This window comes from Nerophis lumbriciformis, linkage group LG18 (assembly GCF_033978685.3).
Source record: "Nerophis lumbriciformis linkage group LG18, RoL_Nlum_v2.1, whole genome shotgun sequence".
Lineage (NCBI taxonomy): Eukaryota > Metazoa > Chordata > Actinopteri > Syngnathiformes > Syngnathidae > Nerophis > Nerophis lumbriciformis.
The window spans coordinates 12,365,811-12,380,000 of NC_084565.2; the positions used below are offsets into that span (position 1 = coordinate 12,365,811).

The following is a 14,190-nucleotide window of genomic DNA, read 5'->3' on the forward strand; positions in this document are numbered from 1 at the left end:
TCAGGCTCCTTCCCCCCCAGCGAGGTGACGTTCCACGTCCCAAGAGCTAGCTTATGTAGCCGAGGATCGGACCGCCAAGTGCCCTGCCCTCGGCTTCCGCCCAGCTCACACTGCACCCGACCTCTATGGCCCCTGCTATGGGTGGTGAGCCCATTGGAGGGGGGACCCACGTTGCCTCTTCGGGCTGTGCCCGGCCGGGCCCCATGGGGACAGGCCCGGCCACCAGGCGCTCGCCATCGTGCCCCACCTCCGGGCCTGGCTCCAGAGGAGGGCCCCGGTGACCCGCGTCCGGGCGAGGGAAATCTGGGTTCCTTGTTCGTGTTCTTCATAGAGGTCTTCGAGCTGCTCTTTGTCTGATCCCTCACCTAGGACCAGTTTGCCTTGGGAGACCCTACCAGGGGGCATAGAAGCCCCCGGACAACATAGCTCCTAGGATCATTGGGACACGCAAACTCCTCTACCACGTTAAGGTGGCAGCTCAGAGAGGAGTTTACAGTTGACACTTTTAAATACCTGGGCGTAACCTTGGACAATAAACTCATCTGTGATCAGCACACCACGGACATTCAAAAAAGAAGTCAAAGACTGTCAGCCATCCGAAAACTTAAAGGACTATACGTTGCACCTCATCTCCTGTTATTACTTTACCAAAGCATTGTTCAACCCATCCTTCTGTACTGTTCCACATGTTTTTTCACCATGCTTTCTGTAACCAATCGGACTAAACTCACACGCATTACAAACATAGCAGCTAAAATCATCGGCCTACCCACACCCGACATTTCAGACTTAAACCACAGGTCCATCACCCGAATGGCAAAAACAATAGTCCAGGATATCACTCACTCACTACACCAATACATCATCCCACTACCATCAGGGCGCAGGTACAGAACCATCAAATTCCGAAGGGCCCGCCTCAGGAAAAGCCTTATCCCTGCAGCTATAGCCGCCCTTAACAGCAGGCCCGGCGACCTGTCTGACAAGCCTGTAAATGTGTGTTGGTCATGTATGATGTCTTTTTGTTATTTTTGTGTTGGTCATGTATGATGTCTTTTTGTTATTTTTGTGTTGGTCATGTATGATGTCTTTTTGTTATTTTTGTGTTGGTCATGTATGATGTCTTTTTTTTTTTTTTTTTTGTGATGTGTAATGTCTATTGTTTAAATGTACGGCAGTGACAATGAATTTCCCCAATGGGACCAATAAATCTAAATCTAAAATCTGAATCGGCCGATGCGATCACATGTATTAACTGTAAATACTGTAATCCAGTGTTTAAACATGGTAGCGCCCCCTAGAGGGCTGCCAAAAAATGTGTTTCTCAGCGTTACTCAGTTGTAATACACTTTTCCACCACTTGTGGCAGTAATGACAATATCAAACAGAAGAAGTCTGGAGCTAAAGTCATAGAGAAGTTTCTCATATTGTTTTTTTAACAATCATGCTTTTGCTCTCCAATAGTAAGCTTTTTTTGTCTCAAAAGTGTGCAATAATTGTAGTGCTGTTAAACAATTAACGTTTAAAGTCAGATTAATCCATACTTGCCAACCCTCCCGGATTTTCCGGGAGACTCCCGAAATTCAGCGCCTCTCCCGAAAACCTCCCGGGACAAATTTTCTCCCGAAAATCTCCCGAAATTCAGGCGGAGCTGGAAGCCACGCCCCCTCCAGCTCCATGCGGACCTGAGTGACGTCAGGTGCGCAACACCACGTAAATCGTTGGCCAACCAAAAAGTAACCCCAGTACGCTATAGCCAACATTCACCAGGAGATGGCAACAGACAAACATAGATCACTATTACATTCCTCCCCTTTTAGAAATGTATAGAAGTTACTCAAAATAAATAAACAACCCAACCAAAAAATGCAGCAGCTCAATTAAAAAACTGTACTTAAGCCACATTCTTTTCTTTATTTTTTTTACTACTGAACTCTTAACCCTCATTTGTAAAAAAAAAATAACATGCTTATTATACAAACAGTATTTGTACACCTTTAACACAGATTTTTATACTGTCTTCAGAGATTCAGTTTTTTTGGTGGTACTCGAAACCTTTCTGGGTACCTGCGAAAGGGTGTTCAGCATGGTTGGAAAACTAGTGACAGAGAATAGAACAAGGATGGACAATTCAACCCTTAACTCAACAATGAGTAGATGAGTGTTATGTGTGTGTATATGTGTAAATAAATGAACACTGAAATTCAAGTATTTCTTTTATTTATATATATATATTATATATATATATATATTATATATATATATATATAATATATATAATAAAATAAATATATATATATAGCTAGAATTCACTGAAAGTCAAGTATTTCTTATATATATATATATATATATATATATATATATATATATATATATGAAATACTTGGTGAATTCTAGCTGTAAATATACTCCTCCCCTCTTAGCCCCGCCCCCAATCACGCCCCCACCCCGACCACGCCCCCCTACCCCCACCCCCCACCTCCCGAAATCGGAGGTTTCAAGGTTGGCAAGTATGGATTAATCACACTTGAATTTTGATTATTTGCGATTAATCACACTAAATCACATGTCGGCATAACTGAAATTGAGTTCTTTTTTTTTAGAAAGACCCATACGCAATTTTTTTAATTGAATGTACGTTTGCTCAAAACTTTTGGTCGTGATCAGTGTTGGGTTAGTTACTGAAAACCAGTAACTAGTTACAGTTACTAGTTACTTTATTTTAAAAGTAACTCAGTTACTAACTCAGTTACTTACACCAAAAAGTAATGCGTTACTGTGAAAAGTAACTATTTAGTTACTTCTTTTTTTCTTTTCTTTTTTAAAGCTCCCATTAATGCCCTTTTTGCCTTCATTTCAGTACTGTTATTGCACTGGAGAATAATACAATCTGTTGATCAACTTGACATACATTTTTATTTTCCTTTTAACATAATGAATGAAAAACAGTGCAACATAAAAAGGCATTCCTCCTTTCTTTAAACTTGGACCAATGACCATTAATAAAAAACAAGTTTAAGTGCAACATAAGAAGAAACATCATCTTCCTTGAAACATAGGTAGTGAAATAAAGCCTGACATCTGGAGTGATGCTGCTGTCTTCCACACTTTGAGCCATGGATTGTAGAATACTTGTTTTCAGTGGCAGGATCATTGACACAGATGGTGAAGTTTCAGTGCTCAGTAGAGATGGAACACTTTTAAGCACCTGGAGGACCTCATCTGCCACTCTCACATCATCATCAGACAGGGTGACATTTGTCTTCAGGGTGTTGTGGGTCAATGCAGAGTATATAGCTGCCTGCTGCTCCAACATATCATAAGTGGAGTTCCACCTCGTTGGGACATCATGTATGAGCAGGCAGCTTTAGCATTTCTTGCTTTGTCTTAAGCTCATGAGCAGCTGTTGTGCTTGGGTGGAAGTAAGAAACCTTCCTGATCCTCCCAAAGAGGCGCTCCATCCTATTGACTGAGATTCCCTTCTGTGATGCCAAATTCACTACATGTGCAAAGCACCTATCTGTGGTCCCAGTCCTGCCTCATTCTCTGTAATTATTTGATTTTTGGCATTATCACGTGTGACTGGGATATCTTTATCTTCCATTCCTCCACTGCTTGTGTCAGCACCTGCGCAAGGTGACTCTCGTAGAGGGGGCGTGTCTTCTCATCTCCCAGTCTGCTGTGATGAAGTGAGCGCTTATAGTTCCGCTGGACGTCCACCCGTCTGTCATGAGCGCAACAGCTGATGCTCGGGATAGTTCATCCACAACTTTTTTCTTCTCCTGCTCATAAGGATCTGGCACAATCTTATTGCTGAAGTGGGTGCGCAACGGGATGTCGTAACGTGGTTCAAGCACGTTCAGCATGTGTTTAAAACCCTCGTTTTGCACAACCGAGTCTGCACTTATAAACACACCGATTCAATGGCGGGGGCGTTCAAGCTCCCCCGTTACTCCGCTCGCCATGACCACGCTGTGTGTGGACTGAACGTGCCAACAACTTTTTTTTGTTTGTTTCATATATCAAACCGCGGATCACCTCCCCCCACACACACACACACATAGACCGCGCCTCTTTTCTTCTCTCCGGCTTGTGACAGAGGAAGATTCAGAAGAACGTCACCGCAGCGCTTCTGTTTCTAGCCGATACTACATCAAAAGTAACGTAAAATAACGCAGTAACGCATCATGTAGTAACGGTAACTAAATTACTGAATAAAAAAAAAAAAACGCGTTAGATTACTAGTTACCGCCGAAACTAACGGCGTTACAGTAACGCGTTACTTTGTAACGCGTTAGTCCCAACACTGGTCGTGATAAATTACGAGACTAATCTGCGTTTCTACTTTTTTGTGATTTATTGCAGGCGTTCACACGTTAAAGTTGAGAGCGTAAACATTTTGTGAAAATCAACATTCATATATGTGTAATGTGATCTTAAAAAAAATAGTGAATATTGTGGTTTATGGTAGTATTGAGTATTAGAGTGATTATGAAATAAAAAGTTTCATGCTATTTAACAAAACGTCTCCTCTGTACTCACCCAGGTGAGCGACCCTGTTGAGGCGCGGGTCGAAGCCCACCTGCCGCACCTTGTCAGTGCGAGCCAGGAAGAAATTAATCACGCCGTCTGTCACCACGCAGTTGGGGAAGCCTTGGATGATGTGATGAAAGCCTCTCCTCAGGTGCAAACAGTCGCCGTCTTCCTTCCCGGCTTCCACGGATATGGTGTGTCTGTAAGTGCTGGTGTAGCCCGTCACCTCACGCACCGCCCCGCCCACCTGCACACACACACACACACACACACACACACGCACGCAGGTGAGACACCAGAGGGATGTTCAACAAACTCTGAGTCTCTAGCGGAAGTTACCCTGAGATGAACAGCTGATCTGAGTTACACAATCACCATAGCAACCATTTGTCTTTCTTTACCCGGCTGGAAGTCAAAGTGTTTATGGTAAAAAAAAAGAAAACTCATACATACAAAATGGATTTAACATGTTAGTACATTTTCTTAGGTGAAATACACAGCTGAAAATATTCATTTTATTTATATTTGACCAGTGAAATTTATGCAAACGCAAAGTAAACTTTGTGTGGTTATACTGTGTGTGTGTACAAACCCCGTTTCCATATGAGTTGGGAAATTTTGTTAGATGTAAATATAAACGGAATACATTTGCAAATCATTTTCAACCCATATTCACTTGAATGCACTACAAAGACAACATATTTGATGTTCAAACTCATAAACTTTTTTTTTTTTTTTGCAAATAATAATTAACTTAGAATTTCATGGCTGCAACACGTGACAAAGTAGTTGGGAAAGGGCATGTTCACCACTGTGTTACATGGCCTTTCCTTGTAACAACACTCAGTAAACGTTTGGGAACTGAGGAGACACATTTTTGAAGCTTCTCAGGTGGAATTCTTTCCCATTCTTGCTTGATGTACAGCTTAAGTTGTTCAACAGTCCGGGGGTCTCCGTTGTGCTATTTTAGGCTTCATAATGCGCCACGCATTTTCAATGGGAGACAGGTCTGGACTGCAGGCGGGCCAGTCTAGTACCCGCACTCTTTTACTATGAAGCCACGTTGATGTAACACGTGGCTTGGCATTGTCTTGCTGAAATAAGCAGGGGCGTCCATGGTAACGTTGCTTGGATGGCAACATATGTTGCTCCAAAACCTGTATGTACCTTTCAGCATTAATGGTGCCTTCACAGATGTGTAAGTTACCCATGTCTTGGGCACTAATACACCCCCATACCATCACACATGCTGGCTTTTACACTTTGTGCCTATAACAATCCGGATGGTTCTTTTCCTCTTAGGTCCAGAGGACACGACGTCCACAGTTTCCACAAACAATTTGAAATGTGGACTCGTCAGACCACAGAACACTTTTCCACTTTGTATCAGTCCATCTTAGATGATCTCAAACCCAGCAAAGCCGACGGCGTTTTTGGGTGTTGTTGATAAACGGTTTTCACCTTGCATAGTAGAGTTTTAACTTGCACTTACAGATGTAGCGACCAACTGTAGTTACTGACAGTGGGTTTCTGAAGTGTTCCTGAGCCCATGTGGTGATATCCTTTACACACTGATGTCGCTTGTTGATGCAGCACAGCCTGAGGGATCGAAGGTCACGGGCTTAGCTGCTTACGTGCAGTGATTTCTCCAGATTCTCTGAACCCTTTGATGATATTACGGACCGTAGATGGTGAAATCCCTAAATTCCTTGCAATAGCTGGTTGAAAAAGTTTTTTCTTAAACTGTTCAAAAATTTGCGCACGCATTTGTTGACAAAGTGGTGACCCTCGCCTCATCCTTGTTTGTGAATGACTGAGCATTTCATGGAATCTACTTTTATACCCAATCATGGCACCCACCTGTTCCCAATTTGCCTGTTCACCTGTGGGATGTTCCAAATAAGTGTTTGATGAGCATTCCTCAACTTTATCAGTATTTATTGCCACCTTTCCCAACTTCTTTGTCACGTTTTGCTGCCATCAAATTCTAAAGTTAATGATTATTTGCAAAAAAAAAAGGTTTATGAGTTTGAACATCAAATATGTTGTCTTTGTAGCATATTCAACTGAATATGGGTTGAAAATGATTTGCAAATCATTGTATTGAGATAGGCTCCAGCGCCCCCCGCGACCCCAAAGGGAATAAGCGGTAGAAAATGGATGAATGGATGGATGTATTCCGTTTATATTTACATCTAACACAACTTCCCAACTCATATGGAAATGGGGTTTGTATATACGTGTGTGCATGTATACGTGTACGTGTGTGCATGTATTTGTGTGTGCATGTATATGTACGTGTACGTGTGTGCAGGTATATGTGTGTGTATGTATATGTGTGTGCATGTATATGTGTATGTATATGTGTGTGCATGTATATGTATGTGTGTGCATGTATACGTGTACGTGTGTGCATGTATATGTATGTATATGTGTACGTGTGTGCATGTATATGTATGTGTACGTGTACGCATGTATATGTATGTGTACGTGTGTGCATGTATATGTATGTGTACGTGTACGCGTATGCATGTATATATGTACGTGTGTGCATGTATGTGTGTAGGTGTACGTGTACGTGTGTGCATGTATTTGTGTGTGCATGTATATGTACGTGTACGTGTGTGCAGGTATATGTGTGTGTATGTATATGTGTGTGCATGTATATGTGTATGTATATGTGTGTGCATGTATATGTATGTGTGTGCATGTATACGTGTACGTGTGTGCATGTATATGTATGTATATGTGTACGTGTGTGCATGTATATGTATGTGTACGTGTACGCATGTATATGTATGTGTACGTGTGTGCATGTATATGTATGTGTACGTGTACGCGTATGCATGTATATATGTACGTGTGTGCATGTATGTGTGTAGGTGTACGTGTACGTGTGTGCATGTATAAGTGTGTAAGTGTACGTGTGTGCATGTATATGTATGTATATGTGTACGTGTGTGCATGTATATGTACGTGTACGTGTACGTGTGTGCATGTATATGTATGTGTAGGTGTGTGCATGTATATGTATGTGTACGTGTACGTGTGTGCATGTATATATGTACGTGTGTGCATGTATGTGTGTAGGTGTACGTGTACGTGTGTGCATGTATATGTGTGTATGTGTACGTGTACGTGTGTGCATGTATATGTATGTATATGTGTACGTGTGTGCATGTATATGTAGGTGTACGTGTACGTGTGTGCATGTATATGTATGTGTATGTGTGTGCATGTATATGTATGTGTACGTGTACGTGTGTGCATGTATATATGTACGTGTGTGCATGTATGTGTGTAGGTGTACGTGTACGTGTGTGCATGCATATGTGTGTACGTGTACGTGTACGTGTGTGCATGTATATGTATGTATATGTGTACGTGTGTGCATGTATATGTACGTGTACGTGTGTGCATGTATATGTATGTGTACGTGTGTGCATGTATATGTATGTGTACGTGTACGTGTGTGCATGTATGTGTGTAGGTGTACGTGTACGTGTGTGCATGTATATGTGTGTACGTGTACGTGTACATGTGTGCATGTATACGTGTGTGTACGTGTGTGCATGTATACGTGTGTGCACGTGTACGTGTGTGCATGTATATGTGTGTGTACGTGTACATGTACGTGTGTGCATGTATATGTGTGTGTGCATGTATATGTACGTGTACGTGTGTGCATGTATATGTGTGTGTACGTGTGTGCATGTATATGTGGGTGTACGTGTACGTGTGTGCATGTATATGTGTATGTATGTGTACGTGTACGTGTGTGCATGTATATGTGTGTGTATGTGTACGTGTACGTGTGTGCATGTATATGTGGGTGTATGTGTACGTGTGTGCATGTATATGTGTATGTATGTGTACGTGTACGTGTGTGCATGTATATGTGTGTGTATGTGTACGTGTACGTGTGTGCATGTATATGTGGGTGTATGTGTACGTGTGTGCATGTATATGTGTATGTATGTGTACGTGTACGTGTGTGCATGTATATGTGTGTGTATGTGTACGTGTACGTGTGTGCATGTATATGTGGGTGTATGTGTACGTGTGTGCATGTATATGTGTGTGTATGTGTACGTGTGTGCATATATACATGTACGTGTGCACGTGTACATGCTTTTTATCTCTCTCTCTCTCTTCATCCCCCTCTCTTTAATTCTCTCACTCTATATTTCTCTCTCACTTTCTCTTTCTTTTCATCCCTCTCTCAATCTCTAACTCTCTCGTGTTTGTCTCTTTCTCGCTTTCTCTCCATCACTCCCTCTTTAACTATCTTGCTTTTTATCTCTTTCTTTAGTTTTCTTTCTTTCTCTCTCCCACTCTTTGTCTCGCTCTCTCTCTGTCTGTCTGCCTTTTTCTTTCTTTCTCCCTCTTATCTCTCTCTCTATCTCCTCCCGTCTTTCTTCATCTCTTTTACGTCTCTCTCCCTCTCTCTCTCTCTCATTCACACATTCTCACACACACACACACACACACACACACACACTCTCTCTCTCACCAGGTCCAACGTGGTCTTCTCTAAAACGTCCACAAGTTTCTCCACCTTGGTCTTGCTGGTGAAGATGAAGTCATCGTCCACCCACAGCACATACTTGGTGGTCACCTGGGAAACGGCCAGGTTTCGTCCAGCAAACCATCCCTAGGGCAAAAGAGGACCTCAGCGTGACATCCAACACACACACACACACACACACACACCTAGCCAGGTATGTTCTATCCTAAAGTGTCCCTCACCTTTCCAGAGGGCATGATGTAATGCTCGATGTTGGGCCCCCGGACAGGTTGGGGGTCTTCACTGTCATCAGCGATGACGATGGTGACGCTGGGATAATATTCCCTCACGCTGTCGATTAACTTCTGGAGCTTGTCGTAACGCAGCAGAGTTTTTGTCGCTATGGTAACCAAGGTGCTGATGTTGTACTCTGCAGAGAAGGTTGCACGAAGGTTCATTGGGAAGAAGAAGAAGAAGAACAAAAAGCTTGAGGGCACGCCGCACCTCCTTGTGATCCTTCATCAGGTCCTGTGTTGTACAGTTTGGATGTCGCACCGTGACGCACCTTGATGGTGAACTTGGCTCCATGGTGCGCCGTCTCCAAGTGCACTGAAAAACACAACACTGATTGAAAAAACACTGAATACTGTCTCCCTCACACACACACACACACACACACACACACACACACACACACACACACACACACACACACACACACACACACACACACACATTATTGTATTTGTTACCTTCTTGAGACCTCCGAAGACTGCCTACCTGTTATAATCTGCTGCCCGGATCATATTTTTGTTTACGTTTTCAAGATACTTGTGTTTTTTGTTAGTTTTGGACTCCTTGAGTGCCTGTTTTGTACACCTGAGTTTGTTGCCATGGCTGCTTATTATTTTCACCTGCCGCGTGTGTTCCCGACGCGCACCTGTTTGTCATCACTGACATTATTATTTAAGCCTGCCTTCCCTGTCATTCTGTCTTGCTTCCTAGTTTGTTTTCGTACAACAGATGACGACTTTTGTTGTACGAAAACAAACGAGGAAGCAAGACAGAATGACAGGGAAGGCAGGCTTAAATAATAATGTCAGTGATGACAAACAGGTGCGCGTCGGGAACACACGCGGCAGGTGAAAATAATAAGCAGCCATGGCAACAAACTCAGGTGTGCAAAACAGGCACTCAAGGAGTCCAAAACTAACAAAAAACACAAGTATCTTGAAAACGTAAACAAAAATATGATCCGGGCAGCGGATCATAACACTACCTCTAATATTAAAATAAAAGTCGTAATTTCACTCAACACAAGTCAACATTTTACAAGAAAAACGGAACATTTGTGCGATATTATGATAAAAGTTGGAATGTTACTCAATAACAGTCGCAATTTTACAGGGAAATCTTAAAATTTTGGCAATTTTATGAAAAGAGTCGTAATTTTACTCGACAAATGTCACATTTTATAAGAAAACTTTTTTTAAAATCTGCCAATATTATAATAATAATCATCGGAATGTCACTTGGCAAATTTATGACAAAAGTCATACCGTATTTTCCGCACTATAAGGCGCACCTTCAATGAATGGCCTATTTTAAAACTTTGTTCATATATAAGGCGCACCGCATTATAAGGCGCATAGAATAGACGCTACAGTAGAGGCTGGGGTTACAAGACCTGTTGAGGCTCAATATTGGTCCATATATAAGGCGCACCGGATTATAAGGCACACTGTCAGCTTTTGAGAAAATTGGAGGTTTTTAGGTGCGCCTTATAGTGCGGAAAACACGGTAGTTTTTCTCAAAAAATTTCACTATTTTACAAGAACAAAAAAAAAAATTGGCAATATTGTGATAAAAGTCAGAATTATTAGACGAATGTCACCATTTTGCATTGAAAAGTAATAATTTTACATAAAAAAGTAATAATTTTACGAGAAAATATTGCAATACTACAGAAACACAAAGAATATGAGAAATTGTTCCCAATTTTATAAGAAAAAAGTCTGCTTTTAGTTTTTTTTTGTTGTTGAATTTTTTGTTTGTAATTGGTTTTTAATCTTCATTATTTACTTCAAGTTATTACAGTATGTCTCTATATACAGATTTATTTTAGCCAGAGGGGGCGCCTTTTAATTTCTTACACACACTTTGTATTACATAGAGGGGGAGGACCGACAGTCAATTTGAAAAATCCCTCCTTTTTGGGACCACCCTCATTTGATTTCGGTCCTAACTTGGAAGGTCACTTTTCATTGTTGATCAAGAAGGGTAGACATACAAGGGGGGAGAGAGAGAGAGAGAGACACACACACACACACACACACACACACACACACACACACACACACACACACACACACACACACACATTATTGTATTTGTTACCTTCTTGAGACCTCCGAAGACTGCCTACCTCTAATATTAAAATAAAAGTCGTAATTTCACTCAACACAAGTCAACATTTTACAAGAAAAACGAAACATGTGTGTGATATTATGATAAAAGTTGGAATGTTACTCAATAACAGTCACAATTTTACAGGGAAATCTTAAAATTTTGGCAATTTTATGAAAAGAGTCGTAATTTTACTCGACAAATGTCACCATTTTATAAGAAAACTTTTTTAAAAATCTGCCAAAATTATAATAATAATAATCGGAATGTCACTTGGCAAATTTATGACAAAAGTCATACCGTATTTTCCCCACTATAAGGCGCACTTTCAATGAATGGCCTATTTTGAAACTTTGTTCATATATAAGGCGCACCGCATTATAAGGCGCATAGAATAGACACTACAGTAGAGGCTGGGGTTACAAGACCTGTTGAGGCTCAATATTGGTCCATATATAAGGCGCACCGCATTATAAGGCGCATAGAATAGACACTACAGTAGAGGCTGGGGTTACAAGACCTGTTGAGGCTCAATATTGGTCCATGTATAAGGCGCACCGGATTATAAGGCGCATAGAATAGACGCTACAGTAGAGGCTGGGGTTACAAGACCTGTTGAGGCTCAATATTGGTCCATATATAAGGCGCACCGAATTATAAGGCGCATAGAATAGACGCTACAGTAGAGGCTGGGGTTACAAGACCTGTTGAGGCTCAATATTGGTCCATATATAAGGCGCACCGAATTATAAGGCGCATAGAATAGACGCTACAGTAGAGGCTGGGGTCACAAGACCTGTTGAGGCTCAATATTGGTCCATATATAAGGCGCACCGGATCAAAAGGCGCATAGAATACACGCTACAGTAGAGGCTGGGGTTACAAGACCTGTTGAGGCTCAATATTGGTCCATATATAAGGCGCACCGGATTATAAGGCGCATAGAATACACGCTACAGTAGAGGCTGGGGTTACAAGACCTGTTGAGGCTCAATATTGGTCCATATATAAGGCGCACCGGATTATAAGGCGCATAGAATACACGCTACAGTAGAGGCTGGGGTTACAAGACCTGTTGAGGCTCAATATTGGTCCATATATAAGGCGCACCGGATTATAAGGCGCATAGAATACACGCTACAGTAGAGGCTGGGGTTACAAGATCTGTTGAGGCTCAATATTGGTCCATATATAAGGCGCACCGGATTATAAGGCGCATAGAATACACGCTACAGTAGAGGCTGGGGTTACAAGACCTGTTGAGGCTCAATATTGGTCCATATATAAGGCGCACCGGATTATAAGGCACATAGAATACACGCTACAGTAGAGGCTGGGGTTACAAGACCTGTTGAGGCTCAATATTGGTCCATATATAAGGCGCAACGGATTATAAGGCGCATAGAATACACGCTACAGTAGAGGCTGGGGTTACAAGACCTGTTGAGGCTCAATATTGGTCCATATATAAGGCGCACCGGATTATAAGGCGCATAGAATAGACGCTACAGTAGAGGCTGGGGTTACAAGACCTGTTGAGGCTCAATATTGGTCCATATATAAGGCGCACCGGATTATAAGGCGCATAGAATAGACGCTACAGTAGAGGCTGGGGTTACAAGACCTGTTGAGGCTCAATATTGGTCCATATATAAGGCGCACTGGATTATAAGGCGCATAGAATACACGCTACAGTAGAGGCTGGGGTTACAAGACCTGTTGAGGCTCAATATTGGTCCACATATAAGGCGCACCGGATTATAAGGCGCATAGAATACACGCTACAGTAGAGGCTGGGGTTACAAGACCTGTTGAGGCTCAATATTGGTCCATATATAAGGCGCACCGGATTATAAGGCGCATAGAATACACGCTACAGTAGAGGCTGGGGTTACAAGACCTGTTGAGGCTCAATATTGGTCCATACATAAGGCGCACCGGATTATAAGGCGCATAGAATAGACGCTACAGTAGAGGCTGCGGTTACAAGACCTGTTGAGGCTCAATATTGGTCCATATATAAGGCGCACCGGATTATAAGGCGCATAGAATAGACGCTACAGTAGAGGCTGCGGTTACAAGACCTGTTGAGGCTCAATATTGGTCCATATATAAGGCACACCGGATTATAAGGCGCATAGAATAGACGCTACAGTAGAGGCTGCGGTTACAAGACCTGTTGAGGCTCAATATTGGTCCATATATGAGGCGCACCGGATTATAAGGCGCATAGAATAGACGCTACAGTAGAGGCTGGGGTTACAAGACCTGTTGAGGCTCAATATTGGTCCATATATAAGGCGCACCGGATTATAAGGCGCACTGTCAGCTTTTGAGAAAATTGGAGGTTTTTAGGTGCGCCTTATAGTGCGGAAAACACGTTAATTTTACTCAAAAAATTTCACTATTTTACAAGAACAAAAAAAAATTGCCAATATTATGATGAAAGTCCGAATTATTAGACGAATGTCACCATTTTGCATTGAAAAGTAATAATTTTACATAAAGTAATAATTTTATGAGAAAATATTGCAATACTACAGAAACACAAAGAATATGAGAAATTGTTCCCAATTTTATAAGAAAAAAGTCTGCTTTTAGTTTTTTTTGTTGTTGTTGAATTTTTTTGTTTGTAATTGGTTTTTAATCTTCATTATTTACTTCAAGTTATTACAGTATGTCTCTATGTACAGATTTATTTGATTTATTTTGGCCAGAGGGGGCGCATTTTAATTTCTTACACA

At 41.7% G+C, this 14,190-nt stretch overlaps 1 protein-coding gene across 2 annotated transcripts in view; it reads right to left on the reverse strand.

Moving 5' to 3' along the window:
* The window catches only part of b4galnt1b (beta-1,4-N-acetyl-galactosaminyl transferase 1b), a 53,117-nt gene that overhangs the window by 14,701 nt on the left and 24,226 nt on the right, over positions 1–14,190 (reverse strand). For both annotated transcript variants that reach the window (XM_061977661.2, XM_061977660.2), the window contains 4 exons: positions 9,545–9,649; positions 9,283–9,470; positions 9,047–9,187; positions 4,543–4,780 (listed from right to left, as the gene is read on the reverse strand). In XM_061977661.2, the coding sequence (XP_061833645.2) occupies positions 4,543–4,780; positions 9,047–9,187; positions 9,283–9,470; positions 9,545–9,649 (672 nt within the window). The remainder of the gene's footprint in view (positions 1–4,542; positions 4,781–9,046; positions 9,188–9,282; positions 9,471–9,544; positions 9,650–14,190) is intronic.